Raw genomic sequence first — 15,396 nt, 5'->3', positions numbered from 1 at the left:
TCTTTGGTCGTTTCCAACGCTCGCAAGAGGGCGAACTCACAGACAACTGGTGACGCTCCTCCCCCAGACAAAGAGTCGAAGATATTTGAGGCCTCAGGGAAGCGGATTGCTGCACAGGCAGCTAACATTTGGCGCATCTCAAACACTCAGGCCCTACTCGCACGCTACGATAGGGCTCATTATGACACCCTAGAGGCACTACTGCAGCACTTGCCTGACCAGTACAAGGAGGCAGGGGAGATGTTAATTCAAGAGGGAAAGCTCATCACAAATGCTTCCATAAAATGTGCGCTAGATGTGGCTGATACGGCATCCAGGGCGATCAACACTAGTGTGTTGCTCAGAAGGCATGCATGGCTTAGGATTTCAGGGTTCAAACCTGATATACAAACGACCATCCTGAACCAGACGGTTAATCCTGACCATTTGTTCGGCCCTGAGGTGGATGCGACGCTTGAGAAAATGAAAAAAGATACAGACACGGCTAAGTCTATGGGGGCCCTTCAATCTCAGCAGTTTCGGGGTGGCTCCTTTCGCCGCTCCAATACCAGAGGCACCTCAAGGGGTCAGGCATCGCAATCCACTCAGTACTACAAAGGCAATACCCAAACCTCATACACCAACAAGGGTAGAGGTGGCTACAGAGGCAACAACATCAAAGGCAGGGGACGTGGAAACAACAGCTCCAGGTCCACCGCCGCCAACAAGCAGTGACGCCTTGTCACTGCCCCCCGACCACACAACACCGGTCGGGGGGAGACTCCAGCAGTTCCTGCCCGCGTGGAGATCCATCACCACGGACAGGTGGGTCAAGTCTCTTATCCAGTACGGTTACTGTCTGGAACTTACCTCCACTCCACCGAACATACCTCCAAGAAGCCGTCCTATGTCCGGCGAGCACTTGCTCTTGTTGCAGCAGGAAGTTCAGGTCATGCTGCAAAAAGGTGCAATAGAGCTCGTTCCACTGCAGGAAAGGGGTACAGGAGTTTACTCTCTGTACTTTCTAATCCCCAAAAAGGACGGTTCCCTGCGGCCCATCCTGGACCTCAGGCCCCTCAACTGGTACATTCTCTCGGAGCATTTCCATATGCTCACGCTGCAGCAGGTGCTCCCTCTGCTTCAACAGGGGGACTTCCTGGCTACGTTGGATCTGAAAGACGCATACTTTCACATCCCCCTGCATCCTTCCCACAGGAAGTATCTCAGATTCACGATCCAAAACCAGCACTACCAGTTCAGGGTTCTGCCGTTCGGAGTCACCACAGCGCCAAGGGTCTTTACGAAGTGCCTGGCGACTGTGGCGGCGCATCTGCGACGCCAGAACGTCCACGTCTACCCATACCTGGACGACTGGCTCATTCAAGCAAAAACAGAACAACAGTGCGCCGACCACGTGTCCCGCACCATTCATCTCCTGCACGATCTGGGATTCTCTCTGAACTACCCGAAATCCCATCTCCAGCCCGCCCATGTACGGCAGTATCTGGGCGCGACAATAAACACTCTGGCAGCCACTGCGCAGCCAAATTCAGTGAGAATCGCCAGTATCCAAACGCTGATCCAACGATTCAGACCTCACCACTCGCTTCCAGCGAAGGTGTTCATGCAGTTGATAGGCATGATGGCCTCCTGCATCTCCATTGTCCCGCACGCGAGGCTACATATGCGTCCGCTTCAGGAGTGCCTGGCACGTCAGTGGACTCAGGCTCATGGGCAACTGACAGACCTAGTGTTGGTGAGCGGTCGGGCATACAACTCTCTGCATTGGTGGAATCCACAAAACCTTTGCAAGGGCCGACCATTCCAGGAGCCTGTGCCGCAGATTATCCTGACAACGGACGCTTCTCTCCAGGGATGGGGAGCGCATGTCCTCCACTACACGGTGCAGGGACTATGGACACTACAGCAAAGGAAGATGCACATCAATGTGTTGGAACTGATGGCAATCTTCATGGCCTTGAAGGCGTTCAAAGTACATCTGTGCAACAAGGTCGTGTTGATCCGGACAGACAACATGACAGCCATGTACTACATCCAGAAGCAGGGAGGCACACACTCTCCGCAGCTGTCTCATCTGGCTCAGAGCATGTGGAAGTGGGCCATTCAGAGGAACATCTTCCTCATGGCGGAGCATCTCCCGGGCAAGGACAACCAGATGGCGGACCTGCTCAGCAGGCACAGCCATCAAATGCACGAGTGGGAGATACATCCATCAGTACTCCAACCGTACTTCCAAAGGTGGGGTCATCCAGAGATAGACCTGTTCGCCACAAAGGAGAACGCAAAATGCCAAAGCTTCGCCGCCAGATTCCCACACCCGCAATCACAGGGCAATGCGATGTGGATGAACTGGTCAGGCAGATTTGCGTACGCTTTTCCCCCAGCACCTCTGATACCGCTGGTGGCACGCAAGCTCAGGCAGCACTCGATGACTCTCATCCTGGTTGCTCCGACGTGGGCTCGCCAACCATGGTACACCACGTTTCTAGAACTGTCCGTGGTACCGCATCAAAGGCTCCATCTCACTCCCAGCCTTCTGACGCAGAGCCATGGCGACATTCAGCACCCAGATCCGCAACAGCTCAACCTGGCGATCTGGCTCCTGAAGTCCTAGAGTTTGGCTACCTCAATCTTCCCCCCGATTGTATGAACATCATTCGGGAGGCAAGGAAGCCCACTACTAGAGCTTGTTATGCGGCTAAATGGAAGAGGTTTGTCATTTACTGTGTTAACCACAATATTGACCCGCTAGATGCTTCCATTCAAAACATCATTTGTTACCTGTTCCACCTGTATCAATGCAATTTGGCGTACTCTTCCATCCGCATTCACCTGTCTGCTATGGCAGCATACCTTCAAAACAGGCAACACCTGTCACTTTTTAGGGTTCCTGCTATCAAGGCTTTTCTGGAAGGACTCAAAAGAGTCATTCCGCCAAGGACCCCACCAGCTCCAGAGTGGAACCTCAATGTGGTTCTTACTAGACTGATGGGTCCTCCCTTCGAGCCACTGCACTCTTGTGAGCTACAGTTTCTGACTTGGAAGGTTGCTTTCTTAGTAGCAATTACATCGCTACGGAGGGTTAGCGAGCTGCAGGCGCTCACCATCCAAGAACCTTTCTTCCAGGTACATGCTAACAGGGTTGTGCTCCGCACTAACCCTAAATTCTTACCCAAGGTTGTCTCTCAATTCCATATAAACCAGACAATTGAGTTGCCGGTGTTTTTCCAAAACCCAGAGACGCTGGCGGAGCGGATGCTCCACACCCTTGATGTTAAGAGAGCCTTGATGTACTATGTAGACAGGACCAAAGATTTTCGCAAAACCAAGCAGCTTTTTGTTGCTTTTGCCACACACCACAAGGGAAACGCTATCTCCAAAGCTGGGATCGCTAGGTGGATCGTGAAATGCATTCAGATCTGTTACGCTAAAGCTAAGCGCACTCTCACTATCCCACCGAGGGCCCATTCCACCAGGAAGTTGGGGGCCTCTATGGCTTTCCTAGGCAACATTCCCTTAGAAGATATCTGTAGAGCAGCCACATGGTCTACCACACATACTTTCACTAACCACTACTGTGTAGACGTGCATTCCAAACAGCAGGCAGCTGTTGGTCAGGCTGTTCTCAAAACACTTTTTCAGACTGCTGCAGCTGGCACGGGCGGCCGCCGCTAATGGAGGGACTGCTATGTATTCTATGCACAGATATGAATTCAGCAGCCCACATGCCTCGAACTGCAAATGCTACTTACCAGTATGCATCTGTTCTTGGCATGTAGGGCTGCTGACATTCATATCGCCCACCCTCCTCCCCGGCGCCTGTAGCAGCTGCAGTATCCATTCATATGTATATCTATATGCTCATAGCATGGTCATCACTCACATACTTCACTCCATCCCTGCCAATGGCTAAAAACAATCTGGGGATGGAGGCGATGCCCATGCGCACTGTAGTCCAGGGGAGGAGCCACCTATCTCGTGATACTTCGAAGACTCTTCCAGGACAACAATGTGCAATCATCCGGACCCAACACTAGGCGGCGATCTATGCACAGATATGAATGTCAGCAGCCCTACATGCCAAGAACAGATGCATACTGGTAAGTAGCATTTGCATTCTTCGTCTTGAGTTGCGCTTCCAGCCCCCAGCGACACGCAGTCTCTCAGAAGGCCCAGTTCAACAGCAGGCACTTCAATTCCCAGCAGGCGAAGGCAGGGTAGCTGGTTGGTGAAGTCTGTTGTCCCGGAGACTTCAGCAGGAAGCAGGCTCTATCTCAAGCCCTTGGAGATCCTTTACAAGTTGATTTGAAAGTAGCACAAATTGCTTTCTCCTTTCTTTGGCAGTCAGGCAACCACTGCAGGCCAATCCCCCAATCAGCACTCAGCTTAGGGATAGTCTCCTCCTCTGTTTCTCTGGTTCCTATCCTCAGCAAAGGTTCTTCTTGTTTCCCAAAAGTGATCTAAAGTTCTTGGATCTGGGTCCCAATATATATACTAGCAAATCCTTTGTCCTCTGAAGGCAGAGAGTCCTGTACCCAATCCAAACCAGTTTTGTGCAGACCTGGAGCACTTTGTTGACAAGACTCCTTCTTTTCTTTGACAGTGTGGGCCAGGGACATCAGGAGGTGGAGCAGCATGGTGGAAGGCCGGACCCAGGTGCAACTCCTCCCACCCATCTACATGCAGATAGCGCTATTCAGCCCTGTGCTGACTCACCCTGTCTCCTTGAATCCACCAGCCCCTGTCACTCAAACTCCAGACAAGGAATACACAACCTAGCAGAGGCAGGCTTGGACAGTTAGGCAAGAAAATACCTACTTTCTAAAAGTGGTATTTCCAAACACAGAATGTTAAAACCACCTTCACTAAAAGATGTATTTTATCATTCTGAGTTCATGCATACTAAACTCGAATTTCTACCTAGTTCCACATAACATAAAATAACAGATGGGTATAAAAAGTGAATCACAGATGTTTTTTCACTTTCGAGCTCCAAGTGACATCCTATACAGCTTGAGCTAAGATCTTGTTGTATATCTGACGTCAATTGGAATTAATCGATGAAAAAGATCCCCATAAATAACTTACACATCCACAATTCTATATATTTTGTACAACACTGACATTTTCACCAATTTTGGTGTGCGTTTTCTTTTATGAGCTAATATGGTTTATACTCTGCATTCAACAGGGAAACATGTGACTCTTTGGAAATCCATAACTCACAAAAAGTTTGGTACTGCTTTTAAAACCCATGGCTTTAAATGATGTGCCATTTTAACCTCTGGCCTATTTTATAATTTGTAGTTTTAAGTTGCTCATTTATTTTGTTGAATTAGGTTTACGCGTGAGGCTACAGTTTTTAAAAAGCTTTGTTTTTTTTCCATGACTTGAAGCATCTGAGCATTCTGGCTCACCAGGCCACCGCATGAGCTCAAAAAATGCGAGTATATCATTTTTAACCCTGAGCCAGTGAATTCAATGTCTTTCCTGCCCATTCACAGAATGCAAATCGATTCTCTCCTTTTTTTTTTTAATTAAGGTGGAACTACACTCCCCTGTCAGCTCCATGGTCCTGCTCGGAAGCTTTCCTCCATCTCTGACTTTCTGACATATCTCCCGCTACAAGTTCCTCACCATGAAGACGCCCTGAAAGAAAGGCTGTCCTCTCCTCTAGCAGGTAAACAAGTAGTGTCTTCAGCTCTTAGTATTTTCCGAGAAAGTGATTTGGTGCTTAACAAATACTTTCCTTCTAAATTTAAAGATCTCAAAGTAATTCTGTTGATTAAGGAGGGCAAATGCGCTCACTATTGTGCGATTACTGGCCCATTTCTCAGTGGAATCAAAATTAGTCTCCTAAAATACAAACTGTTATTGTAACAGATGATGTGATTTTGTCAGTAATGAAGCTGGATATCTGTTTACTAAATATTATGGTATAAAATCATTTTGGAATACGTTTGGTATTTCATCTTTCTTCAGGGAAAAAAACGTATGTACGCATTTTAACTTTGTTTGTAAGGCAGATTTCATAGAATGCTTAGGCATTAAAGTACTGCTTGATTTTCAGAAGATCTACTAAATACATCTGGATTCAATAATAGCACATGCCAAGAACAACTTTGAAAGATGGGAGGAACGCAGAGCTATATGTTTAATTAAGTTTGGGTGGGTGTTCTCGTGAAGCAAAGCAACACAAAACACTGTGTCTAGCAACTGTACATTAAGTCTTATAAGTTCAGCACAGTATTTCATTGCTCAGCATGACTGCACGCACAAATATTGTTAATATACCCGTTCATTGGGGGTTATCTGGAGCAATGTGCAGGCCATAATGAATGTGATCCTTCTCAATTCCTTAATTTCCAAAAGATCATGTTGTTCTATCTTACTTCAAGATGATTTTATCTAATAAAGACGCTGTTCAACTAATTTGTGACTTTGGAAAATAGTGAAGTAAAATACTCACGGCTTTAAGATGGCGCTGTAAGGGGAGTTTTTGGCGGTTAAAAATATATCAATCAGTACATATGCTAAAACAGAGTATAGTAAACTTAAATGAGAAAAAACAAATTACGGTCTATATGTAAAAATCTTGACTTGCAGGGTGCATACAAACTGAATGAAACCAGTGTGTTCCAAAAGATGGGGCAGAGAAAGAGAACAATTGATAAGTCTTAAAATGCAATAACATCTTCAAAAGTTAATTAGGCCCCGAGTATCTTTGCATTACATAATTTGCGATTACCAATATGGTAATCTCAATTTAGGTAATGCAAGACCATTCTCCGCTATGGGCCAGCCCAAAGGAACAAATAGATTTGCAATTATTAATAACTATCCCCAATTTGCGCTTACAATTTTTTAGAAATCACAGTTAGGGAATCGCTATTTCCTGTCCGTTTGTTACATCACATTTTGCGATTACCAAATAGCGATTTCTTAAAATCGCTATTTGGTAATCACAAAATGCTATTTTCATACGTGATTCAAGTTAAATCTTAGTATAGTACACTTTAGTAATGTCAAGCACAATGCTATAGACTCTGTATCTTCGGTGTTTTTATTCATCCACTCCTTTTAACCAACGTGTTTCGTCCCTTAGGGGTGTCACCCCTACAACTTCCTTAGGGCTTAGGGTATTGAAAATGTTCATATATCACGACCTCCTAAAACGTAATGTCTGCTTAAGAGTTCTCGTGTCTGAAATATATCCATAACATTCAAATGCAAAAAAGTAACACCAGTCCAATATCAGAGGTTGCCGGTATGTGCCAATGTCGCAAAAACCCTTAGGAGACCGTTAAGCTCCCGTTTGTTTTGAACAGGTACCAGAAGTACGGGGATACCTGCTGGCTTCTTGTCTCAATGACCGAATACAGGTCATCTAAGGGATTTTGGAACTAACTTACTGATGTTGCGACATTGGCAAGTACCGGTAACCTTTGTTATTGGATTGGTGTTACTTTTTTGCATTTGAATTTTACGGATATATTTCAGACATGAGAACTCTTAAATATACATTACGCTTCAGGAGGTCGTGATATATGAACTTTTTCGATACCCTAGGTCCTGAGGAAGTCAAAGGGGTGGCACCCCTAAGCGACACAACGCATTGGCTAAAAGGAGTGGATGGAATACAAACAACGATGAAAATTCAGAGTCTATATCATTGTGTTTCACATTATTCAAGTGTACTGTACTATGATTTAACTTGAATTTCGTGTGCTTCGAACAGTGTAAATTGTCATTTTCAATCTCGGATTGATGGTGGGAGGGAGCAGGGTGTAGCTCCCCTATCGGAATGCACGGCTAAGACACTTTTTGTTAAGGATATCTGCGGTTGCAATTTCTATGTGAGCGCCTGAACCCCTTGCGCCCAACTCAGTTGGTATTTTCATACATGGCCCATGGGACCTTGGTCGAATAAAATATGATTTTATACACACAGGTGTAAACCTAAAGCAGATTTTTCCTCTTTATCACAAGATTTCTCTAAACTAGTATCCGTAGAGTAACGCCGTTGCGTATGCAATTACCAGAATGGATCATTTCCGCAAAATGAAGGATTAACATTTGGAACTGTAAATGGTAGATTATGAATTAATTATTTGGTAGCAATATTTAATCTTTCTCTCTTTCGTCCCCAGTACTAGTTACTATTCTTTTCCAAAGATTGTTATGCTTTTGAAGGTACCTCTTTGTGTATGTGGAAGTTACAAAGTATATGTAAGTTTAGGGTATTTACTTGCTACTGAACCTTGACCACTATTTATGGGTGTATCTGAAATGCCCAAATGTGTTTGTTATACTGTGTGGTGCGTTATTCAAATTTAATTTAAGTCTATGGATAATCTGCAATTCTTGATCGAGATATCTCTAACTTTGAATTCCTTCAATGCCCATCGAAGATGCATTTTTTAACACAATTTTTAACACAATTTTCAAAAACTACTAAACAAATTTACACCCAAACCAAGCAGAAGCTGCTCACTAAGTAAATTAGTAGTTTTGAGCTACATTTGATGTAATTAAATTTAGAATTTTTTCTTGTAGACATGAGCAAACAATTATTTGAAAAGGAACGTGTTTGGACCCTTGCAGACGGATCTGTATAAAACTTGCTATGCTGAACCCAAATGAGATCAACTTTTTTTTTTTTTTTTTTTTTTTTAGAACGTTTGGTGCAGTCATTGAATAGCGCCAAACTTATAAAGAAAACTAAAAATGACTTTTAAGAGCAACGTCTGACCTTACTGTAAATGTAGTGGGTCTTGCAAACGCGCAATAAGTATGCATGTTTAATTGAAACCCTTTATTGTGATATATCTTTGCATAACCTGTTTCTGACTTGAATTCATTTTACTATATGTACCTATAATTATGTATTTATCTAAAATCAGACCCACTGAAATTATGTGGCAGGGAAGCACCAAATTATGCCGCAGGGTTGACTACATTTTACGGCAAGAAAAGACAAATAGTGCAGCACATTTTTTGTCAGCATTACTTCATCATTTTGTACTTTTTGCACAAGGTAATAATGTCTGGGCAAAGCTTTCACCTCATTAGTATCAGTTTCACAACCAAATACAGAAATAAACAATAGAAAGATCACCAGATAACGTTTGCGAAGGTCCTTCCACTAAGTGCAAGCATCTTTGTAATCAAATCAAATCAAATAGTCCTTTATTCGGCTTTCATTTGTTAGAAAAACCATAAAAGTACTTTTAAAAATGTACACAAGTGGAATCATTTAAAATTTGTTCTTTTAGTAGAGCACATGTCAAAATTAATTTACAACTATCACAGTTTTCACAATTTATAAAATGCAAAGATAGAAACAGTTTAAAAACAGTCTAAAACATCTTAAGCTATACAGCAAATAGAGGTGAGTATAATCCTAGCATATAATTTTCGTAGCTTAGTCTAAATTTGGCCTGTGTCTGATGACAAACTTCAGAAATGTAGCTATGGCTTTAGCAGAACACTCTTCATCCAAGAATTGGAGAGAGAGAAATGCGGGACGACACCTTCGAAAACCAATGGTTTTTAAAATTGGCATAAGCCAGCGTTTCCTTGGTTCACAGTAAAACTTACAGAATAGGATTTTGTGGATTGGCCAGAGGCATCATCACAGGGGCATGTTTGTAAAATCTTTGCTCAATCGTTAGTTGTTGGGAAAGTGACCAAACGGTGGAAAATATCCAACCTGAACCGCGTTAATAAAAATCTTTCATAGCTGGAAAAATTGAAAGTTAAATAGGGTTGAATGGTCAGGGTTGTTTGGATTAATAACATGTGTTGGACTGTTATTTTACTGGCCTCATTAGTCAGCCGCAGGTATTCTAGGTGCGTCAAGCAGTGTTTTTTTAACGCTTTTCTAGAGAGTTCTGAGATTAAGATGGGAGAATGATAATATTGTGCCATACCCAGATCATACAAGAAGTTTTTAATGTAGGCTATTCATCCAATCTTGTGAGCATTATCTAGAGAAATACAGTCCTGGATAAACCCTTGGCAGAAAATAGTTTTATTTGATGTCCAAATACAGTGCCATAGGAGGAGGGGTTGGATTTTAACTAAGTCTATCAAATGAGACAGACCCAGTTCCAAGTGGCCCGAGTAGGTCGCAGCCCCTTGTGGTACAGCGAGGAAAAACCTTAAAAAAACTATTTTCAACCTTTTTGTAGGGCTTCAACCTTCCTGTACCCCCACACACCAGCCCCGTATGTTGCGATGGCTACACATTTAGCCTTATATATCTCGATGAGTTAGGTGGGGGGCCTTCTTCCTAATCTCCTTGAGAAATTAACGAACGCAACTGTTGCCCTCATGAAAAGCAATTTCCTCGAGTCAATGGCCTGCCTCCAAGAACATTTATGACCTATTACAATTCCCAGATACGGGTATGTGTTTGTGCTCTCAAGTTTTAAATTGTCAATGAAAATAGTCTTAATTTTCTTGGTTCTAGGACCTGAAGACATAACAAAGGTTTTTTTAATATTAATTTTCAGGTTCAGATTGGCCATAAAAGTGCTATATCTCACAAGAGCATGTTGTAGTTCTAAGGGGGTACGGGCTAAAATCACAGCGTCATCGGCGTAGAGTAAGGCCGGTATTGGGCGATTGTTAATGGTGGGCAGGTCCTGGCACCCTTTTACCATGTCCTGTTCCAGGCCATTGGTATAGAGAGTAAAGAGAAAGGGGGCCAGGACACAGCCCTTCCTAACCCCTCTCACTACGCCGAATGACTCTGTTAATTCCCCCCCAAAACCATACCTCACTCTGGCTCTGGCATCAGAGTATAATTCATGCAAAATATTTACGAGAGGATGCTCTACCCCATATCCAATAAAATGGACCATAATTTAGTCTGACTAAAGCAGTCGAAAGCTGGCGACAAATCGACGTACCCATATATAGGGCCCCCCCCACCCTTAGCATTTACGTACTTGCCCGTCAAAATTTAGGGCTTGCTCAGTGGTACCAAGTCCTTCACGGAACCCAAATTGAATATCTGATAGAATCTTATCGTCCGCCCACTGCTGGAGTCGCTCTAGGATAACTCGCCCTGCCACTTTCCCCTGAGAGTCCAGCTAGGAGATAGGACGGTAACAAGAGGGCAATTGGCGGTCCCCTTTTTTACAAATGGGAACAAGAATAGATTGTGACCCCGAGTCCACAAGCCCTACAGCACATGATGCTCGTAGGACTCTGGTCAAAATTGGGGTCCACAAATCCATGTTAAATTTAAAAAGATCGATTGGCACCCCATCAAGACATGGGGCCTTTCCATTTTTGCTAGCCAACAATGCGAGCTCCACTTCTTCATACGTTATATCAAGAGCTATCGGAAATTGAGTTATTTTTGACTCTGTGATAGTTGGTACCTGTGCATTATGTATTTCTTACCCATTGTGGGGGATGCCAAAGGTTCACTCAAAATATTCAACCCATTATTGTTCGTCTATCGAAACATCAATTTTAGGCTTCTCTCTAGATTCTGACAGAAAAGGCGATTTTAAAACGGCCCAAAAAGCGGCGCCATCTCTTAAGATACAAGATTTATGGAGTTGATCCCATAGATCTTTTATCAATTCTGTGTCTACTTTTCCAGTCTGCTTAGTGGAAACAGAAGAGCGGATCTCTACCTTGGAGGACCAAATGGTCGAAGTTAAAAAAGATTCCAAAGTTACTACTAAAACTACAAAGGCTCTTGAGTTAAAATTATTTGAGTTGGAGAACTATAATAGGAGGTCCAATTTACGTACCGTAGGAGTTCCTGAGGGAATTGAGGGATCAGATACGTTGGCATGGGTGACCTCTTTTCTCCAACAGGGGGTCATACCGGAACATAAAGGAGACCTCACTATTACAAGAGCTCATCGGGTTCCTGCCAGACCATTTTCGAACTCTACCCTTCTGTGTACTATTGTGCTAAATTTTGCAGACGTAAGGGTAAAGGAACAAATATTGTCTAAGGCAATCCAACAAAGGCAATTCCCCGTGAATGCTACAGTGAAATGCCGAATATTCTCAGATATGCCTGCTACTGCGGTTAGACGTAGGAAAGAGTTTGTAAAGATGCTTCAGTTATTTAAGGCCCAAGGTGCTCAGGCGATGATAGCACAACAGTCTAAACTTAGAGTCTTGATTAAAGGCAAATTCTATCTGCTATCCGACATTGAGGAAGCACAGGAACTGCTTCAAGAAATACAAAATGTATAATTGGTGATAGACTGGACTATTTATTCCTGCAATAATTTGCAGTATTCACCAATGAGCTTTTCTTAGCGCCATCACTGATACTGTTTGTGGTTTCGGGGGGTGAGGGTGTAGCACGGTCCTGGGGGTTAGGGGGTGTTTAACAACTACACCTCAAGGTTAATTGAAGGGTTGCTGTGGCAAGCGTGGGGGGAGAGGATAGAGTCAGTAGGGTGCCACAGGTAGGGGGGAGGAGTAAAATCAAAAATGTGTTCTTGGTGAAGACCTTTTTGTTATTCTGTTTCTGGCTGATGATTAATATGCTTTTCGATCAGGGAGCAGATGGTTCTAAGAAGTTTGGGGAAATAAGGGAAGAAAATTATGTCATTGGTTCCAATTATATGTTTGAATTATGTCTAAGTTTGGTCTGAAAATTATTTCTTTTAATGTCAATGGTCTTAATAACAAGAAGAAAATGCGGGCAATAGAGGCATGGATTTTGACGGAGAATCCTGCAATTATTATGATACAAGAAACTCATATCGCAATCTCTAAAGCTGATAAATTTTCTATGTTTAAAGGATGGGCTGCCTATTGAGGGTTTTCCTTCTTTTCTGAGTCGCAGCGGGGGGTTGCACTCTTTTTCAGTAAGAAACTTGAGGCGGAAATATTTCAAACTGAAGAAGATAATCGGGATCGTTGGTGCTGGGCTAAATGTAAAATTAAGAACAGACTATCACCTATTACCTTTGTGAGTTTTTATGCTCCTATTAATGATAGCCCTGCAGTCTATGAAGAAATGTTTCAGTCTCTTCTTATGGTTAACGGAGATCTGGTTATTGGAGGGGACTTCAATATCTTGATGAAGCCACACCTTGATTCAACCCTGGGTGGGAAAAAGCAGTCTAAACCCAAATCTTTTCAGACAATATTGAACAATATTCAGACTTTTGATCTAGCAGAGTGTTGGCGTTTAATAAATCCTCACAAAAAGGGAATACATGTGCTGGTCGGGGAGGCACAAGTCATTTTCTCGTATAATTTCTTTCTCATTTCCTCAATACAAGTCGGTACCATCGGTTTTTACACAATGGCTTCTCCGATCATGCGATGCTTGTCTTTGAAGTTGTGCTGGATGAAAAGATCAATGTTGTGAAACGATGGGTTTTTAACAAGTCCTATTTGTATGATGAACCCTGGGTTATGTCTGTTCAGGCTGAGATCAAGGAGTTTTTAGAACGAAATATGGGGACAGCCCCCGTCCATATTATATGGGACTCTCTAAAAGCGTTTATTCAGGGCATCGCCATAAGTAGGGATGCTAGGGAAACAGCTATATTTCGAGACACAAAAAATCAACTACAGCAAAAAATACAGGCTTTAGTTCATCAAAAGTATTACAATCCATCTGCTGAGATACAGAATCTATTAAGTGTCGCAAAACGTGAACTGAGTGCACACTACTCTATAAGAAGTGAGGAAATCTTTTGCAGGCAAGCCCAAAAAACATATGAACATAGTAACTTCACTGGAAAATTCTTGGCATGGCAAGTAAAAGAACAAGTCGCAGCTAATGTGATTCGATCTTTAAAATCCCCAATTACTGGAGTAGATACCTCAGATGAGGCTGAAATAGGGGCAATCATGTTGTCCCATTATGAGAACATCTATTCTTCCTCTCATATCATGGATCAATTCAGTCTAAATGAGTTTCTAGACAAATATTCCCTTCCCTCCCTTTCCAATACGGATCAAGAAGTATTGGCGTCATTTTTCTCTATTAGCGAATTGGAGCTGGTAGTGAAAAATCTGCCACGTGGTAAGGCCTGTGGTCCAGATGGACTTCCGGCCGAATTTCTTATCACATTTTTTAGTTTTCTTTCTGAAGCACTTCTTTTATTAGTAAATTCGATGCTTGAGGGGGGTGCGATTCCGACCTCATCTATGATGGAACAGTGGTCAGCTTTTTGAAAAAAGGAAAAGAAGCAAAAGATCCAAACTCTTATAGGCCTATAACATTATTGAATTTGGACTACAAAATTATTACAAAATTGATTTCTATTCGCTTTAATGATGTTGCGCCACATTTAATTCATGCAGACCAGAATGGGTTTATCACAGGCCGTCAATTACTCACCAACACACATTATTTAGTAGAGGCATTAGATTTTTTTGAAACACGTAAGGTGTCTGCTTTAGTCCTTCTTTTAGACGCAGAAAAAGCTTTTGATTTAGTAGTCTGGGACACTCTTTTTTCATTTTATACCGTTTTGGTATTCCTTCTCAAGTTATTACTTTAATTAAAAATCTATATCAGGGAGCAAAAGCTCATATTCTTATCAATAAATCGATGGTAGGGTCGATCCCAGTTCAAAGAGGGAGGAGGCAAGGTTGTCCACTTTCCCCCACCCTTTTTGCTTTTTTTATTGAGGAAAAGAAAAAGTAAAGATACATCTCCGCCCATAGATGGTATGGACAAGATTAAACTGTACGCGGATGATATCATGCTATTATTGAAACCTGAGATGCAGTCGCAAGTACAAGTTTTTTCTATTTTTACACAATTTGAGGCTTTGGGGGGGTACCGTATTAATAAAAGGAAAACCGAGATTATAGTCTGCGGTAATTCAAACCCGGTTTTGCATCCAGATATTCAGAGATGTATTAACAATAGACCCAAAAGATATCTGGGGGTATATTTTACATCCTCGGTACGTGATTTATATATGTTGAATTTTGAGCCCTTAATTCGGAAAGGGCGCGATATGTTTTTAAGATGGGAAGCACTGCCTTTATCCATTCTAGGCCGAGTGGCATTAATCAAAATGTCAGTACTCCCTTTATTCAATTTTTTGTTCTCCACCATCTCCTGCTCCCTTCCTGGCTATTTTTTCTCAAGAGTTGAATCCTTTTTTTCAGCCTTCGTTTGGGCTAAAAAGACCCCACGAATAGCTATAGAAACTCTGTATGCAGATAAGGAACAAGGGGGACTGGGTTTACCAAATTTGAAAGATTATTACTATGCATATTTTGCACAGTATCTCTCCAGATTTAAATATCCATCACCCAGAGATGTATTATTTATTAATTTCTTCTTTGATTTATTCTGTAAAGAAACAAAGATTCCTTCTCCACTCTCGATCTTTAAATCACCCAAATTAGTCGGATACAAGACTTTGAGCTGGCTTC

General features: G+C 42.6%; 1 protein-coding gene across 2 annotated transcripts in view; it reads left to right on the top strand.

Moving 5' to 3' along the window:
• Positions 1-15,396, top strand: part of TAF1C (TATA-box binding protein associated factor, RNA polymerase I subunit C) — a 161,492-nt gene that overhangs the window by 139,261 nt on the left and 6,835 nt on the right. For both annotated transcript variants that reach the window (XM_086960039.1, XM_086960040.1), the window contains exon 14: positions 5,543-5,680. In XM_086960039.1, coding sequence (XP_086816165.1) covers positions 5,543-5,680 — 138 coding nt within the window. The remainder of the gene's footprint in view (positions 1-5,542; positions 5,681-15,396) is intronic.

The sequence above is a fragment of the Lissotriton vulgaris genome, chromosome 3_1 (assembly GCF_964263255.1).
Source record: "Lissotriton vulgaris chromosome 3_1, aLisVul1.2, whole genome shotgun sequence".
In the NCBI taxonomy this organism is placed as follows: Eukaryota; Metazoa; Chordata; class Amphibia; order Caudata; family Salamandridae; genus Lissotriton; species Lissotriton vulgaris.
The sequence above is the reverse complement of the archived record's forward strand: the minus strand, read 5'-3'. Positions and strand labels throughout refer to the sequence as shown.